At 45.4% G+C, this 17,786-nt stretch overlaps 1 protein-coding gene across 19 annotated transcripts in view; it reads left to right on the top strand.

The window, feature by feature from the left end:
* Positions 1–17,786, top strand: part of LOC148031411 (uncharacterized) — a 218,112-nt gene that overhangs the window by 57,749 nt on the left and 142,577 nt on the right. For all 19 annotated transcript variants that reach the window (XR_015691894.1, XR_015691893.1, XM_087684948.1 and 16 more), the window contains one exon: positions 3,651–3,739. Coding sequence is in view for 17 of the 19 variants with exons in the window: in XM_087684948.1 (XP_087541074.1) it covers positions 3,651–3,739 (89 nt within the window). In the remaining 2 variants the exon portion in view is untranslated. The remainder of the gene's footprint in view (positions 1–3,650; positions 3,740–17,786) is intronic.

The raw sequence follows: 17,786 nt of genomic DNA on the forward strand, positions 1-17,786 counted from the left end.
AGATAGTTCACAGTTCCACCTATATGACCCGATTGGGCGTCTGTGACTAGAACTCACGCATATCAGGGTTAGACTCGCACACAGAAAGGATTGATGCCTTGAAGTGTGGGCTAGATCCACCAGAACAGACAATTACAATCAACAAGATGGCATGATCATGAAATGCTTGTATAATGTGCATGTGTGGGCTGAAAGCTTGAAATGCACATTTCTTTGCATAGGAAAGTCACATGAAGATTCGGATACCATTTTTGCGATGTACACGGAAAAAGCTTTCATATGATACCCATATTGGGGGGGTCCCTAAATTCTAGGAGATCCCTAAATTTTAGGAGGTCCCTAAATTTTAGGAGCCTCGAATTTGCCTAAAAATGCTAGTCCTAAAAAATAGGGATGTCATTCTAAAAATAGTAAGTTCTGTACTCTGACTGTGCTTACTAAATTTGGTTGTTTCTATTCTTGACAGTATTCAACCCAAAAAGGAAGGCCATAAAGAAGAGACAAGTGTCAAGACACTTGTCACACAAGTTTCCAAGTGTCCCACCACTTGTCACATCTCATGACATGTGGCTGGACACTTGTCTTGTGCTACTCCACTTTCCCCTTTTGTACTAGCTCTCCCCTCTCCTATAAATAAGAGCTCGTTTTTCTTCATTGAGCATCATTTTTCTTTGCTGTAAACTCATGTACAGCACCCACAGATAGCCAGAAACTGGCCCCATCCATCCCCATCATCATCCCCCACTTCTCCATTATCAAATTCCTCCATATTTCCTCTTCTATCACTGCTGTTTTACAAGACAACAAGCCTGTAAATTCATTACAGCACCTCCTTCTTGAGCTCTTTCTTCCATTTTAGCTACAAGAAGCAAGCTCTATCCCTGTACTGCTGATCAACGATGGAGAAAGGCTGAATTCCCCTTTTTCTTCTCTCATACTGTAAAGAAATCAGTTCTTATCATTGCATAATAGATAATGCATGTGTGTTTGTACATCTTTGCATGATCTTGTGAGAGTGAGAATTACTTCTTCTCACTCTCAGGTTGATTGTAACTAAGCTCTTCCCTAAGGGACTTGGGTTGAGCAGAAATACATTCCTTCGGGGGGGGGTTGCCCATCTTCAACCCTCAATCTTGTCTCCATTACTTTTACATTTTTATGGCTGTAATTTTGTGTTTCATTTTCAGCTTTAAGTGTTCATTCTCTTTTCTATTAAATCTCGAAAACAAGCAAATATCATAATTGTTAAGCATACTACGTTGTTCGGGGCGTTTACAAATGGTCCCTTTAGCTCATCGAATGAGGCATATTGAGCTTACATTGCTCACCCAGGATCCCAAGCAGCTACCACACTACTTACAGTGAAAATAATTTTTGGAATTACCTCATTATTGATGAACTAGGAACACAAATTTGTGCTATAGAAGTTTTGTTGTACTTCTACATTGGCACTGTTGATTGTGGTTTTGTACTTTGGTTTCACTTTGTATGAACTAATAAGTGAGGTGAATCAGCCCGAAAAGAAAAGAGGAAAGAAACAGATAAAAACAAAAAACTAATTCCCAAAGGAGTCTTCATCGCATTTGTGATCATTGCAGGCCCCTAGGATGTCATGTGGTTGTGCAATCTCTAGTGGGCATTAGGCTAGGCAGTATTCTAGCATATTGGCCAGCCCATTTTACCATGGTGGCAGCTGGATTAACTTGCCAAACAGTTTTTTCTGGCCTCCTATTTGCTAGCCAAGCTGCTTGCTTGTCTTGCTCCACAGAAGGCAGTATATACCTCTACTCACACATTATCATTTTATTATTGCCTTGCATCCTTGGAGAGAGGGATTGTAGGCACTGTAGTTGGTCATTAGTGTTGGTTAGCATGGTGGTATTGTACTTATTTTCATACTTTCTATTATGGATACCATTGCCTATTCATTTGAGTTTTGTATTCTCTATGTTCACTATTCATTGTGTTTGTGTTTCATGCCTATGTTTTGTGAACTTACATTGTGTACTCTCATAGGCAATCCATTTTGGGACATCATTTGTCCAATCGTTGATCTCATTGGGATGACCCCTTGGGCAAGTCAAAAGAACATATTCAATTTCCTCTGCAATCCTGGTAGTTCTGTGCCACCTGGAGAGTCGTGTGTGACTCTCTTGGTCCAGTGCCTTGGGGGGCTCTCTGTTCATTGCCCTTTTCTTCCCTAATATTTCATCATTACCTTCCAGTGCCAACTCTCCTCCATTATTTTCTTTATTATCATCTTGCTCATCATCATCATCTCCTCTCTCTCCAGGCTGCTGGCTTGTTGCCTATTGATATTCAGATGCTGGCCAGACTATATCTTGTATCTCCAGCCCTTTCCATTACTGTACAGCTGCTGCTACTACAAGAGGCTGTGCTTTGCTCCTATAGCTGCCACCTTGTTGCTGATCTTCTCCAGGAACCTGCTTGTCCATCCAAAAGACCGTGATTGACTGATGCCCACCCTGCTGCGGCTGCTTTTCATCATCAGACTTGCCACCCTATGGTTGGTGACATCATGCTACTGTTCTTCCTGCCCTATATCAGGCAGGAACTGCTGCGTTTGCTGCCCTGCAGGTTGATGCTGCTGCTTATATCCGATTCCTGGATCAGCATTGGTTGTTTCCTGCACTTGGTATCCATTCTCCAAGGATAACACTCTTTGGTGCTCCCTCAGCCCACTCCCACGCGAGAGAGTGCCGACATCCTCCGCTTCTTAGGCCTACAGTTGTATCTCTTCCTCATTCTTTATTTATATTCATTCAATATTCAACATTCATTCATCTTTGTTTTTTCTCTTCATTTGCATTCTTGTCTGAGTTCCTTGTGTTGGTCGTGTTCATACTCTCTATTTTCTTTGTAAACTCTAGTTTATCCACAAAATGTACACATCCTTGAGCTTTAGACCAGCACCAAATTAGGCAAAGCTCCAATCACAAGGACTAAGGTTCCATTTTGTCAAACCACACGATCTCGGTGTGTGAATGGAGCTAGCTTGGATCTCGAATGGACCTCACAAGGAATGTCGCACAAGTCCTCTTTATAGAACTCCTTAACCACCCTAGCCCTAGGGTGTGTCCACACTCCAAGTCCCTTTGACTGTCCTAACTTGTAGGAGATATTCACACGTAGTGACCAAATGGTCAGTGGTCAATGGCCAATATTGTAGGCACCCATTGCAGATATCCAAGGATATAGTGATTCATCCTTACAATGGAGGATGACCAACTCACGAGAGAGGACTGTAAGTGTGCAATGGAAAGGAATGGAAAGGTACTTTTAATGTATACAGTTTTGGCTGCACTGGTGCAAGTGTTCTCCTTTTGACATGAATGGTTGCATTGTAGCACATGACTAATGTGGCAACAACTACAATGACTATCTACAAGATTCCATTTCAAACTTACAATGTTGATGGAAGTCATGAAGGTTTTTGCTGCATTATCCATATTGCATTTTGTAACTCCAGATACTGTACTTAAATTTCTATGTAGATCAGGGGCGACTCTATGTTCTTTCTCACTTGATACAGTTTGCTTTTCCATCTACCAGTTTTTGGTTTTTGTGGTTTCATTCACATGGCACATCGTGTATTAAGGTTGACTCACTTGAGAAGAGACATTCTGCAGGAAAAAGCACAACTACAGCCATGCTTGGTGTGACACTTAGTGCCATAGGTCATGACATATCAGCTATTGTGGGGGCTGATGTCCCACAGGTAACTATCATTCTGTTTATGTCCCCATAGAGTGTTTAAAGAGCAGAAGATATTTAGTGTGCTCTGAAAAGTTGGCATTCACATGTTTGCTTGACATTTATTTTCTTCCTTAAGTTTATTTAAAGTGTTTTAAAAGGTTGATGGAAATGTTACGCTTTCAAAGATGATCTCAATAAATGCTTACTAGCTTGTAGCCATTATTATATGGTAGTGTGGAGGTGCTGTAAAGAGTTTATTATGTGTATGTGTTAGTTATTCGAAAGTATCTAGATACAAAAAGTAATGAAATAAGGTTGAGACATGCTTGCTGTATGCATTTACAAACCAGGTCTATATGGGGCAGTTCTGTGATAAAAGCAATTTCATATGCACAACCTAGGCAAAAATCTGTTTCTTAAATGATGAGGGTGATACAAGTCAGTCAGGCAGAGATCCTTTCTGAGTGCATGAATTATTTTTGAATGTTGCTAAACAACATTAATTTGCTTGTTAGGCTTATTGTTAGGGGTCATCTTTTGTGCAAGAAGTTATTACTTGGAATGCTGGAGAAGATTAGACTGGACTCAGGAGGTCCCCTGCAGTTTAGAACAGATTGGACTTGGGGAGAGGCTTTGAGGTCAGGTTTGCAGTGGGCATTCTTCAACTTTGGAGATCAGTATCTCGTTGCTTATTTCACAGAGCTGCAGCTTGATTTTGTAGACGTTGAGCAGCCTTTTCTCTTCAGCAAGGTCATAGATTGGACATACTCTTATAACAGAGCTTCTAATCATATGGGGAGTCTAGATGTGTGATTTTCTTATTGCACTGGGTCATCAAGTTGGCTCTTTTGTGACAAAAAATCGGCAGTAGGCTGTTGCAGCCATGGTAGTCAGCTGAAAAAGCAGTTGCATGCAGCTGCAACCAGATGTAGGTTGTGCATGCTGGTGACCAGCAATGGGTGTAATGAGAAGATGTATTTTTGAAGCCTCATTTAACATGTGGATTAATTTTTAATCATAGGGTTAAGTAAATGTTGCACATGTGAGGTGTAACTAGGGTTAGAGTAAATTTACGAGCCCAGGACCCGAGGAAATCACGGGATGTCAAAGACAAAAGTTGCTATCAGTTATGCCGCACAGGTACTTGGTGGAATCTGGTACGCCAATCTCATGGTCAAAGATGGCGCAGAGACACTCAGGAATGGAAGTTGCCTAGCCGATTTAATTATTAGCCAATCATATTATTTTTTAGGGCATTGAAATAATTATTAGATTGATTTTCAGTATTTAAAGACTAAAAATTAATATTTAATTATGGATAATGCTGAAAAAACCATTTGGAAAGGCTGCCACTCGAAAATGCCCATGCAAGATTGAAAAACGTCTTTAGAGGCTAGAGAGAGGCATTTTAGTGTATTCAGCCTACAAAAGAGAGGAAGGAGATGTTGGTGGTCTGATTTGTAGCCATTGAAGGACCTTCTGTAGTAGCAGCTAGGGGCAGGAAAAGATGAATCAACAGTAGATGACAACATCTACAGGCTGTTGAGACAAGGCATCAGCAGTAAATTATTGATTTTCTTCAATTCTTTGCATCTATAAGCTGTTGAGATAAGGTAGCAACAATAAATGATAGACTTTTTTAGTTCTTTGCGAAGAAAGTTTGAATTTTCTCTCTCCGCAACATTCGCTCTCATCTCCCAGGTTTTCTACGGCCTTGCTCCGAAGATTATAGCATTAAGATCACTAGAGACAGAAATTTCAGATTTCTCTCCTATAAATCCTAATCTCTAGCAGAAAGTAGAAATTAGGGTTTAGCAGTAGCCTCGGGAAGTGTGCTTGAAATTGGAAGCTCCAAGACTTGGTTTGAATAGGATTGAAGCTGTTTTTAGACAAATTCTAATGGAGGGACTAGCAAATCAATGAATTTGTGGCATTTTGTATCTCCATCAAAGCGGGTGAAGGCCAATTGACTGCCTTAATCAAGGGGCAAATTAGATTGAAGACTTGCTGGTCATTTTGAAGAACAAGGGGAGTTGGAATACCGAAACGGATTGGGAGAATCCCATTGTACATCAACATCTTCTTTAATTAAGTTAAATAAATATTGAAAGGGGCGTCAGTTTTGGGGACAACATGGTATCCCTTGTCCAAGCTTATAAGTTAATTTGCATTTCTCAGTCTTGTAATAAATATTATTGCTTTAACTAAGTTGTAATTAGGAAAATACCACCCATCCACGGAAGGAAGGTTGGTTACATGGTTCCATCGCTAGGATTATTACTCAATCCCTTGATTTGGTGGGCCTAAGGCACCTAATTGCAAACCAAATCTTTGTGCTAGTGCTGATTTTTACTCTTAGTTGGGAAATTATTGTAATATGTTTTTATACAGTGAGATGGACTCAAGTAGTGATGATGCCTCTCAGTACAAACATTCATATGGGAATGAAGGAAATGCAATGCTTGACCTTGAATAAGGCTCAAACCATGGACAACAAGCTGAAATTGTTGCTATTGGGTAAGATACATGGCCTTCAAGGCATAATGAGGTTGATGTTTAGCAAAGTGAAGAGGAATTTGATGACTAGTTCAAGAATCAAAGGAGGAAAACAACAAATTTCCTTGATATGGGAATGAAGGAAATGCAATGCCAGATCTTGAACAAGGCTCAAACCATGGACAACAAGTTGAAAATGTTGCTGTTGGGCAAGATGCATGGCCTTTAGGACATAATGAGGTTGATGTCTAGCAAAGTGAAGAGGAATTTAATGACTAGTTCAAGAATCAGAGGAGGACAACAACAAATCTCTTTGCTGAATTGGCAAAGGATCCTCAATTTACCCGATTTTTGAATGTCTTAAAGAAAGACAGCAAAGGCAAGAAGAAGAAGACGTCTTTTACACCTTCGGGACAGCATGATACACCGAAGATAATGCCAAACCCTTCATTTGAAGCTCCCAAAGATACTAATGAAATAAAATAGTTGGTATCTACGGGGCAAGAAATGCAAATGCAAGGCCATTATGGAAGTGCCAATCCAATGGATTTTGGACAGCCGGGTATGCATCCTATGATGGGACAGCCATGATATTTTGGTGGAAGCACGATTTTTCATGCTATGGTTGGACAACGACCGCATACAGGAACGTATGACGCAAATATCTATGGTATGCAGCAACCAATGCATGGTGTGCAAGGCCCAATGTATTCGGGTTTGGTGGAAAAATGCAAAACCCTATGTATGGCAGCATTGGCTTGATGCCTAGGGCTCAAAGTAGCATGTTTGGTACTGCATGTGTACCCCTAAATGCTTATGCAGCTTAAGTAATGAATGTTGGTCATGCAAATGCTCCGTTTGGTGTTGGTTTTGATGTAAGTTCAGCAAATGCACCCTTTTTGCAGCAACTAGTATATGAGAACTTGACACTCGAAGGGGTAGCAAAAGACTATGATAGGGATGGAAAAGCAGTGAAGTTTGAGTTCTTTAGTGGTATACAAGATAGAGTGAAAGCTTTGACTTTCATTCAACAGTTTGATGCAACCTATTCAGGGGGAAACTTCAAAGAGTCCTTGAAGATTCGAAAGGCAACCACTTTTAATGTAAGATAGAGTACCATCAACGGGGGTATAATTCAAGCAAATGTTTGTATTGAATTGGTTGACAAGTACCTTTAAGGTAGACATCATGATAGCTTGGAATAAGTTGGATGTTAAGGAATGTAAAAATTTGGAGCAATATGTTGCTGATTCGGTCTTTGCAATGGCCAAAAGCATGAACACTTTGCGCTAAGAGATGGATTTTTGATGATGCATGAACTACTGTGTGTCACAAAGTAGTCAAGGCCTACAATTATCATTGAAAGTCATGCTGCTCTGTATACAGGACACAGAGGTATTGGTGCCACGGTGAAGGCAATGGAGCATTTCTTTTATTGGTCAGCTTTGAGGCATGAGGTAGAACACTTTGTCAAGACATGCATCGTATGCTAGAAGGTAGAGTATGATAGGTAGAAGATGCCTGGTTTGTTGCAGCCCTTGCATATTCGAGATAGGTCTTGGCAGAGTATTGTAATGGACTTTATTTTTGAGCTTCCTAAGACACCTATAGATATGGACTATCATTTGCAGAAATAGCAAACAAGCCCATTTCATTCTGGTGAGGAAGAAAATAAAGGTTGATCATATGGCACGATTGTTTTTATAGCACATCATTAAGGATCATGGTATGCCAGAGTCAATCATTAGTTATCAAGACCCCCAAATAATTAGTTTATTTTGGAAGGGGTTGTTTGAGAATATGGGTACTACGCTAAAATTCTCATTATCCTTCCATTCGTAGACAGATGGTAAGTTTGTGGATGCAAATTCCAGAGTGTTAGATCTTTTGAGGTGCTATGTTTCAGACCACAAGACACAGTGGGAGCAATATTTGACCTTGGTTGAGTTTGCTTATAATAACACAGTGCATAGTTCTATGGGCAAAGCTCCATTTGAGATGGTTGAGGGTGGCAAGAAGATATTACCTATTCTGTAAACTAAGGATAATATCTTTGAGGCTGTTCGTTATGTGGAAAACTTGGATGTAGCCTATGCAAAGATAAAATATGTACTTCAAAGATTGCAAGAAATGCAAGAGGACAGGGATCACCACACAGACGTGCTTTGTAGTTTGCAAAGGGTGACTATGTATTGTTGCGTTTTGAAAGGGCAAGGTTGAAAAAGATGAAAGGAAGAGAAAGATTGTATTCGAAGTTGAGTATGAGATACTATGGGCCCTTCTAGGTGTTAGAGAAGATTAATGATGTGACATATCGGCTGAAATTACCTCCACATTGGCGGATACACAATGCTTTTCATGTTAGTTTGTTGAGGTCTTTTCATGGTGATGTGTCGGAGAATATGTTTGTTGAAATTCAGCCTGAGGTTGAGGAGTTGGATGAGATTTTGGTACCGGAGCAGATTTTGGCAACAATAAGTGACAGATTTTTTTTAGTTTTGTGGGAAGAAAGTCTAAATTTTCTCTCTCCGCAACATTCTCTCTCATCTCCTAGACTTTCTACAGCCTTGCTTCGAAGATTATAGCATTGAAATCACTAGAGGCTGAGAAATTTTAGATTTTTCTCTTGTAAACTCTAATCTCTAGCATAAAGCAGAAATTAGGGTTTAGCAACAGCCTCGGGAAGTGTGCCTGAAATTGGAAGCTTCAAGACTTGGATTCAATAGGAGTGAAGCTGTTTTTAGCCAAAATCTGATGGAGGGACCAAAAAATCAATGAATTTGTGGCATTTTCCATCTCCATCAAAGTAGGTGAAGGCCAATTGATTGCCCGAGTTTTCGTATGCTGCATGCGTACGCACCTCCTGTGCGTGGAGGATGGGGTCCCCTGGTGCCTCTTGCAACAATCTCTGCGTAGCTGCCAGGTCCCGCTGGAGTGCTCTCTCTTCCTCCCAGCACTGTTGCCTGGCCTATAGGGCTGCCTCTTGGCAAATTCTGCTTGACTCAGCTAGGACCTCTGCAACCTCCTCTGCTATCCTGTCCCTCCTAACCCACTCTCTGGTCCAGATCTGCTCTATCTGTCTCGACACCTCCTCCCTCCTATTGATCGAGTCAGGGATCCGACAGGATCGTATATCTAGGGCGGATGCTGGGGGATCAAGTGCCAGGAGAACCGGGCAGTGATCGGATAGTGTGGTGCCTGCCAACTGCTCAATTTGGCCTCCGCGAGAACCTCCCCACTCTCCCACATAAAACCTGTCTAACCACTCCAGCAAGACTCCGCCTAGCCGCTTGTAACCCCAAGAAAAGTCCAATGACCTCTCCCTCCTGTGGAAGGCAAGGTCTTTCCAGGCATCCCGTGCTCCGACTGCAAGCAAAAAGACCTTCCATGCCTCTTGCTCCTCCCCAGCCATGCCCTGGTAGTTTCTTCCTCTGCCCTGCTGGTCCTCCAAAGCCTCCAGATTGTTGAAATCTCCTCTAACAATCCAGGAGTCCACCTCTGGGAGTCCATCTACAATTTCCACCCAGAACCTGCTACGTGCCCTAACCTCCGTAGGGGCATAGACATTGAGGACTCCAATACATGAGTCCCCAATATCCAGTCTGATCCATAGAGCCCTTCCTGCCACTATCGTCCCGTGATCTCGTACACAGGTGGTGAGACTCGGACCAATAGAGGTGCATACACCTCCGCTCCTGTCATGGGCACCTATGGCTTGCTTCCAATAAGTATGCGAGCTGCTCGGCAGTACCTTCCCAACCCGTTGAGCCTGGGCGAGGGTGAGCTTGTGCTCCTGTAGTAGCAAGATGTCTATCCGTCCGGCGAGGGCAGGTTGGAGCTCCTGCCGGACAATCAGCTTCCTCGAGCCACACGCCCCACTGTAGTGGAGATTGTTCACATTCCAGGATGCAAGGTGAAGGCTCATGGGGAAACCTGTGACTGACCAAACATGCATCTGTTCGGTGTGAAAGCTGCAGATGAGGAAGAGAGATTGCGAAGCATGCAGGTACGTTTTGCCGCCGGTCTGGATGGTGAGCTCCAGTCCCCCATGGTGGCCCTCGGCCGGACCATAGGGGTGATAGATGCTCCAGGTGGTACTATCAATGCATCTATTAGCCATGCTGAAAACCGCGACTCTGTACACTGGTAGAAGTGGGCCGCCTGTGTCGGGGGCCACTCGATCACGTCCCTCGGCGCTCCCCACTGTGGGGGGGGGACTCGAAAGATAATGCTCAAATGCGAGACGTCGGCGCCAGTCCAACAGTTAATGTCCATCATGCAACCTGGCCACTGTTGTGCGGACAGTGCTAGTCCTTCATCTCCCATCCACTGGGAGATGTGATCTGCCACTTGACTCTTCAATTCCTCCTCAATCTGTATAGTCGTCCACTCCTCTGAGAAGGATGACTGAAAAAAGAAAGTGTAGTTTGGTCCATCCGGTGGTGCTAATAGGTGGACCTTGCTCCTCCTTGACTTACGAACCACGAAGATCCCCACCTCTAGAGGTAGTGGGAACTCTCCGCGCTCCGCAACTCGCAGGTAAGACCATGGGCCACTGCGAAAAAATTCTTGTGGCAGCAGCTGCGCCTGTCTCGAGAAAGTATTGTGGGTGGCAGGGGTAGATGAGCTGGTGGCTGTGTGGATGGGGGGGGGACTGCTGGTGTACAGAGGAGGTAGGTGTATGTGGCTCATCACCTCCTGTGAGAGGAAGGGGAGTGGGTCTGGGGGGGCTCACCTGACCTGGGTGCGGATCAGGGGGAGTGCTCGGTAGGGGGGGTGATGGGGGTGGAGTGGATTGCGCTATGGTGGGATGGCTAGAGATGCATGGTGGGTGTGGGGAGGGGGTGGTAGCCCTGGCAAGGGGGGACTGTGGGTCAAGGTCAGTGGAGGGAGGGGGGGGATGGGATGTGGGGGCGGTGGGTGAGGGGCCTATGGGGGCTCCGGCGAGGCAGTCTGTGGCTCATGTGGAGAAAATGGGGGGGATCGGTCTTGTCAGGTGGGGCGGACAAGGGGGGGCTGTGGGGTGCTCTGCCGAAAGGGGGCACTCGTCTGCCATCACCCTGCTGACAAGGCTGGGCATGAGGGGTTGGCTGCGCCCCCCCTTATCGCCTCTCTCTTTGTCGCCTTTGGACCCTTGTGAAACCGTCAGCGTCCACCTGCAGACTTGTGGGCGGAGCCGCCTTGGCTCCAAACCGTGTACAAACTGTTGCCTAATGCCCAAAGTCGTGGCATCTCAAGCACTGCCCTGGTTGCCCAGTTACAATGACCTGTTGCCTAAAGGAATGCCTGCCTGCCTCAATCTCTAGGAACTGTGGGATATTCTTGACCTCCTTCACTACCACCCGCACCTTTGGGACCCCGCCGCTGTCACTGCATCCGTGAAGGACGCAGGAAGGACAGTGCCGAAGAGCCTTCCAAAGTCTTCCACCAACTGGCGGTACTCAATCGCCAGGCCGAGGAAGAGGAGGGTGACCGGGTGCCGAAGAAACCTGTTGAGGAGTGCAAACGCCGCCACAGTGAAGCCACTGTACCAAGGGACCATGTATATGACCCCCTTCGTGGATGCATATGGTGAGTTGGAGAGTAGCTTGCGAGCTGCGTTTGCTGAACTGAGGCGGACCATGAAGATCCCTTGGCCCAACAGGACCGCCTCCATGATTTGTGCCATGCCGATGCTCAGCGTGGAGTGGAGCCAGTCCCGAAGCTGGGCCCTAGCTGGGGAATGTCCTACTACGTGACCATAAATATGGAGTGCAAACGCCTCCACAGTGAAGCCACTGTACCAAGGGACCATGTATATGACCCCCTTCGTGGATGCATATGGTGAGTTGGAGAGTAGCTCGCGAGCTACGTCTGCCGAACTGAGGCGGACCATGAAGATCCCTTGGCCCAATAGGACCACCTCCATGATTTGTGCCATGCCGATGCTCAGCGTGGAGTGGAGCCAGTCCCGAAGCTGGGCCCTAGCTGGGGAATGTCCTACTACCTGACCACAAATTGCTGTTTCCGTTAGCTCTAGCTCCTTAGCTCGGACGGCTAAGAGCTGCTCCTCAGAGAGGACTACGCGCAAGGTGTTCGACTGGGGGGCACTCGGAGAGTACGCCGACGTCTGACCAAAGGTTTCCATTGCCTGTCCCTTCTGGGAGAACCTACCTATCGCGTTGCTATGCTGCTCTATGGGGAGTTGCTACAGGTGGAGGGAGCAATTGGAGGGGAGGGGAGAAGAGGGGGGGGGGGGGGTTGTCTTCAATGGCGGTGGTGTTGTAGCCTGATTGCGGGCTAGGCCTCCCGTCAAGGTGGCACTTGGGGGGGGGGGGTGGGGGTTAGGGCGGATGCAGACGGTGTGGCACTTGGGGGGGGGGGTGGGGGTTAGGGCGGATGCAGACGGCGCGTGCAAGTAACTGTCGACGGGCCCTGGCGGGGGGGGGGGGGGGAGAGATGGACGCAGGTGGCTGTCGACGGCCGGGGGGGGGGGGGGGGGGGAACGGCCAACCAAGGGGACAGCCAGGCAGGAGAGGGACACGGCAGACAGGCGGCCGTTACACTCTGGATGCTCAATTGTAGTAGTACGGGAGAGTTTTTGAAACGGGGGAAGTGGCAATGAGAAAAATTGGAGTTTCGATCAAATGTTGGAAACAAGGATACGACTTTTCGGATTCTACACTAAAATAGATAGATTATTATGTAGGTATGTAAATATATCAATGCCTACAAGAACATGTACCTAAATTTCATACAAAACTTTGAGTCTTCATCTCATATACTCTTCAATAAATTTACATGCTTCCTTTTGTATTTCCTAGTTTCTGTGGTTGCAAAGATTGCTCACTTCAAAGGATTTCAACAGATTGTCCATATTGTGAAATTGATGTTGTTGGTATTGTGAACTTGATGCTGTTGGTGTGTAACAATGGTTCCAACAATTGAGTAAAAGGGTTCAAGATGGTGATGGACATGTTTCAATCAATATATCTCAATACAGCTTACAATAGTTGAGCAAAAGGTTTGGAGTTGTTGACGAGATATTGTGATCAATATGTCTCTCCTTACATTACACATTACTCCATGTTTGGATATGAGTAGAGAGTACAATGTTAGGAGAACAAAGGATGGAAGAAGAATCAAGAAGAATGAAGAAGAAGAAAGTTGGAAGAAAAAGAAGTTAGAAGAAAAGAAGGAAGGAGAAGACCTTAGAAGGAGGGAAGAAGGAGGAGGAGGAAAAAAGGGAGGAGGAGGAGTCTAGAGGAGCTGCAAGAGGTAGTGAGGCTTGCTTGGTTTACTCGTCCCCTGCAGGATTCCAAAATGCAGTTTCACCGTCCCTGCTTCAGGCCGAAACAGCCATCCCATTTCTGGGACCCCGAGACGTCATTTCGGGGTACTATGGACTCAGTTGGTTCATGCTGTCCCATGGAGGCCTATGGAGGAATTTTAGATATTCTTAGGTAGGTGTGTTTGATCCAAGTGGAAGTGGTTAATTTCGCTTCTCACATTTGGTGGCTTCTTTCCTTTGTATTGAGATCTCTAGGTCAAGTGTTAGTGGAGCCCCATTTGGTCTCTTGGAACAGGAACATAGCTTGCATGCTTTGGGATATTGGCAAACCTCGGCCCAACAAACTTCGTTTTGAGGTGCCAGGATTGCATATGTTGGTTTTCGAGCTAAAATGGGAAACTTTTGCAGGACATTGTTTCAAATGTGGCAAGTTGGGTGATTTATCTCAGAATATGATCATGCTCCAAAGGTTTTGTAGCATGGTTTGGATGTTGAGGTGGATATGCAGGAGTGTGAACCCCAAGTTGTGCCACAAAAATCTGTTTCTCTCCTCCTGCGTTTGGGTTTGCACAGAAATGCTAATATAGATTCACTTCAGGCTACTGCGCTTGGTGCTGAATTACATTCTGTGTGATAGGATCAGGTATATAAGGATGCTCCTTGGGTTTTTGTGGTTAAATGCCATGCTGGACACGAAGCTCATTTAATTCTAATGCATTTGGCCTATGATAATATCACATAGAATTTTCAATGTAGGGTTAAAGGATTCTACGCTAAACCTCAACCTCAATTTTCTTGAGTGTCTACAATTGGAGTAGATTCTTGGTGATGGAGATTATGTAGGAGGGGGAGGTCCTATGGTTGGTGGGTGAGTATGCATCTAATACATCTGGAGACCATCATCAACTTTGGGATGATTTGCAGTCCCTTTTCGTGGCTTGTTAGGGGCTTGTTATAGGTGATTTTAATGTTTGTGTATCTATGGATGAGGCTATGGATGGCCTTGAGTGTCAAGCCTCGGATAGTATGGATGGCCTTGAGTGTCAAGTATGGGATAGTATGGACGCCTTGGCTTTGAAACAAGACATGTGGTCATGGTTACATTCTTATGAGTTTGGTTTTACATACTGATGTCTTCAACATTCGGAAACTTGGCCTTGATTGGATAGAATGTACATTTGCCAGAGTGATTTCTTCCTTCTAGCAGAGATTGATAAGTAGGTGGAGAGGCATCATGCCCTTTTGGATCACTACCCCTTGGTTTTGGACATGACTCATCGGCGAGTGCATGCCTTCAAGGCTCTTCTTGCCTACTTGTCTTTATGTTTCAATTTGTCTTTTCTATTGAACGATTAATGTTTTGGGTAGATGTAGTAGCTGATTGGTCATTTTTGCCTTTGGGTGTAGGTATTTAGTCAAAATACTTGTTGGAATGGATCTCCCGAAAGATGGAGGCAGAATTTGTCTATTGGAAAATATAGGTGTGGCCGTTTCATGTATGCCTCAAAGTAGTTGTGGCCATCATGCTACCCAGGCTTACCTACTTTTAACCACTTCTACCTTGAGACATTGCTTCCTTGAATACTCTTACCAAACATATCCGTTCTATGTTGTGAAAAAAGGACTCCTTGCATGTAGGTATCTCTTGGATTTCTTGGAACCATATGTGCACCTCAAAGAGCATGGGTGGCGGGGTGATTTTGGATGTATAGACCCATATGGTTGCCCTTCATTGGTCACTCTTTAGAGCAATGTGTAGTGATCATCATCCTTGGGTCTTTAGAGTCCGCTTTTTGCCTAGAAGACCGAGGTATTTAACATGGTTGCACCTACATGCATTATGATAGGACGTTCTAGATTCTAATTCTCACTTTTCCAATCCTCCTCGATTTTGGTGAAGCATTTGGTTTCTTCTTGGAGGCTCGTTCTTCAAAAGGCCTGCTGGCATCCTGCAAAGGACTGTTTGGAGGTGAATCCCTTTCAATTGGAATTATCGGTGGTATCGCGGTTGCTCTCTTACGACATGCAATAGGACATGTCGAAGTTCAATCTATGGCACATTTGGGTTTGTCTTTTGTTGTGGATGCCACTTTGATGAGCCATGGGGGGACTGATGTCTTTCTGTACAGCCAGGAGGCATTTTTGCATTCCTCGTGGATATTGCGATTTATGGGCTAGATTGAGAGGTTGTTGCCACCTATGCAACATTTTCTTGCACTTGACTCCGATTACCCTTGGCAAGATTGGGATCTTGCTAGCTCTCTTTGTCTTGAAAAGGCTTCAGCTAACTAGGTTTATCATCTCTTGATTAATGACAATCATTGGCTAGTTACTAAAGCCAATGCGATTTGGAGCATGCATAAATCTAAGGCTTAGTGGAGAATGACAGTGCTGGAAGGATGGTTGAACAAGACCTCTGTTCAAATGCAAGGTCTTTCTTTGGAGAGAAATCATTGGTGGGTTTTCCCTTGCTTCGATGCTTTCCAAGCAACAAATCTCAAGTGGCAACTGCTTTTTTTGTATAACTAGCATGGAATCTTTGTATCACAAATTTATTTCCCGCCCTTTGGCTAGGAGAATTTGGGCTCTTGTGACAGATATTTGGCAAGCAGTTGTTGGTCTGTTGGTGCACTCTTTTGATTGGGTTTTTGCTAGGGTTAAATATCCCACCCTGGTGCAGCCACATATTAAGGTCTTGTTCCATTTTTTTCAGATTTTGGGGCTGTTGACATGATTGGATTATGTGGAACGATTTTATCTTTGACTTTGCGTGGGCATCTAGAGACACATAGCGAAACTCAAGGGTCTTCTACATTGGCAGTTAGACCTTGTATAGTATGCTAATCTTCTCCGGATACACACAGATCACCCCCGAGACATATACATGGCGGTGTGCTATTTCCCACCAGCACACTCCCCATACGCATCACCGAAGGGCGAGTCACCAGACCTACCACTGTACGAGGATATCATGCACTACTCCAGCTTGGGGGATGTCATGTTGGCCGGAGACTTCAACGCACGCATAGCACAGAGGCAGACCCCCTTCTTCAGGAGCGAAGACCACATGTACAAAGAGATCGCACCGGAGGAGATAGGACTCAACCGGGCATCACAGGACAGAGCTGAATGCACCGAATATGGTGAACACCTACTGGCGTTAGGGGGGGCACACGGACTAGCCATCCTCAATGGTCTCGACAGATGGCCCGGGTCGGAGGCCCTCACATGCTTTCCACACAAGCACGCGGCCAATTGCATCGGACGGGGGGCACATGGAGCACCTACACAGAAACTGGGAGCAAGTACAGTGGACTATATCCTCGGCCCTCTATCACTTATGACATCCAGTCCTTTAAAATATCACCTCGCCCACTCGCAGTGGCTGTCGATCATGCCTACATGCAATTTGACATAACCTGCAGGTATGACCTAAACCCCCCACCCCCCCCCTCCCCCCCCAAAGATTCCCCAGGTACCACTTTAGCAGGCTAACTGTGAGCGCATACTCCGACCATCTCTACTGGAGCCTGCAGGAAATGGACCCCCACGCACCCTTGGCAGAGGTCACAACACAGTTGGCGGGCACACTACACACCTCGGCTGCCGAATACTTCCCCCACACATCCCCCCACTTCACCCCTCCGAACAAGAATGCCCCACAAAATAGCTGGTATGACGCGGAGTGCAGGGAAACCCAGCTCTGTCTTCAATAGGACGAAGCATGGGGAGTACACACGCATAAACATGTACACTTGATCTTCCGTCGTCTAGTGCGACGAAAGAAACGAGCCTACCTCTCCAAAGTGGAACATGAATTCTACCAGCTATTCTTAGGATAGGACAGCAGAGAGGCATGGAAGGCGTTTCAAGAACCCCTAGCCCAGATGCTCATCACCTCCCCGGACACTTGGCACGTATATGCAACCTCACTATACCAAGTACCCAAGCAGCCCCAGCTACCCCAGCCCCCAGGGAGCAGACCTAGATCATCCACATTCTTCAGCATGGGGCGGGTTCGGGACGCCATTGATAGACTCCAAAATGGCCGTGCCCAAGACCACGAAGGCTTGGTAGCAGAGCATTTGACCCATGCCAGAGACATACTGACACCTCTCCTAGCACACATGTTCAACAGAGCCCTATGCGAAGGCTTCCCTGCCAGCTAGTCAGCCAACACCATAATACCTACTTGAAGACCGGAGACCCCATGGTTTCCACGAACTACCGAATAGTCATGGTTGGCCATGTACTAGCCAAGCTCTATGGATCCATACTGGACCACGAGTTGAGCAAGTGGGCA

The sequence above is a fragment of the Lygodium microphyllum genome, chromosome 9 (assembly GCF_053477565.2).
Source record: "Lygodium microphyllum isolate KBCC chromosome 9, Lygodium_microphyllum_v1.1.10, whole genome shotgun sequence".
Lineage (NCBI taxonomy): Eukaryota > Viridiplantae > Streptophyta > Polypodiopsida > Schizaeales > Lygodiaceae > Lygodium > Lygodium microphyllum.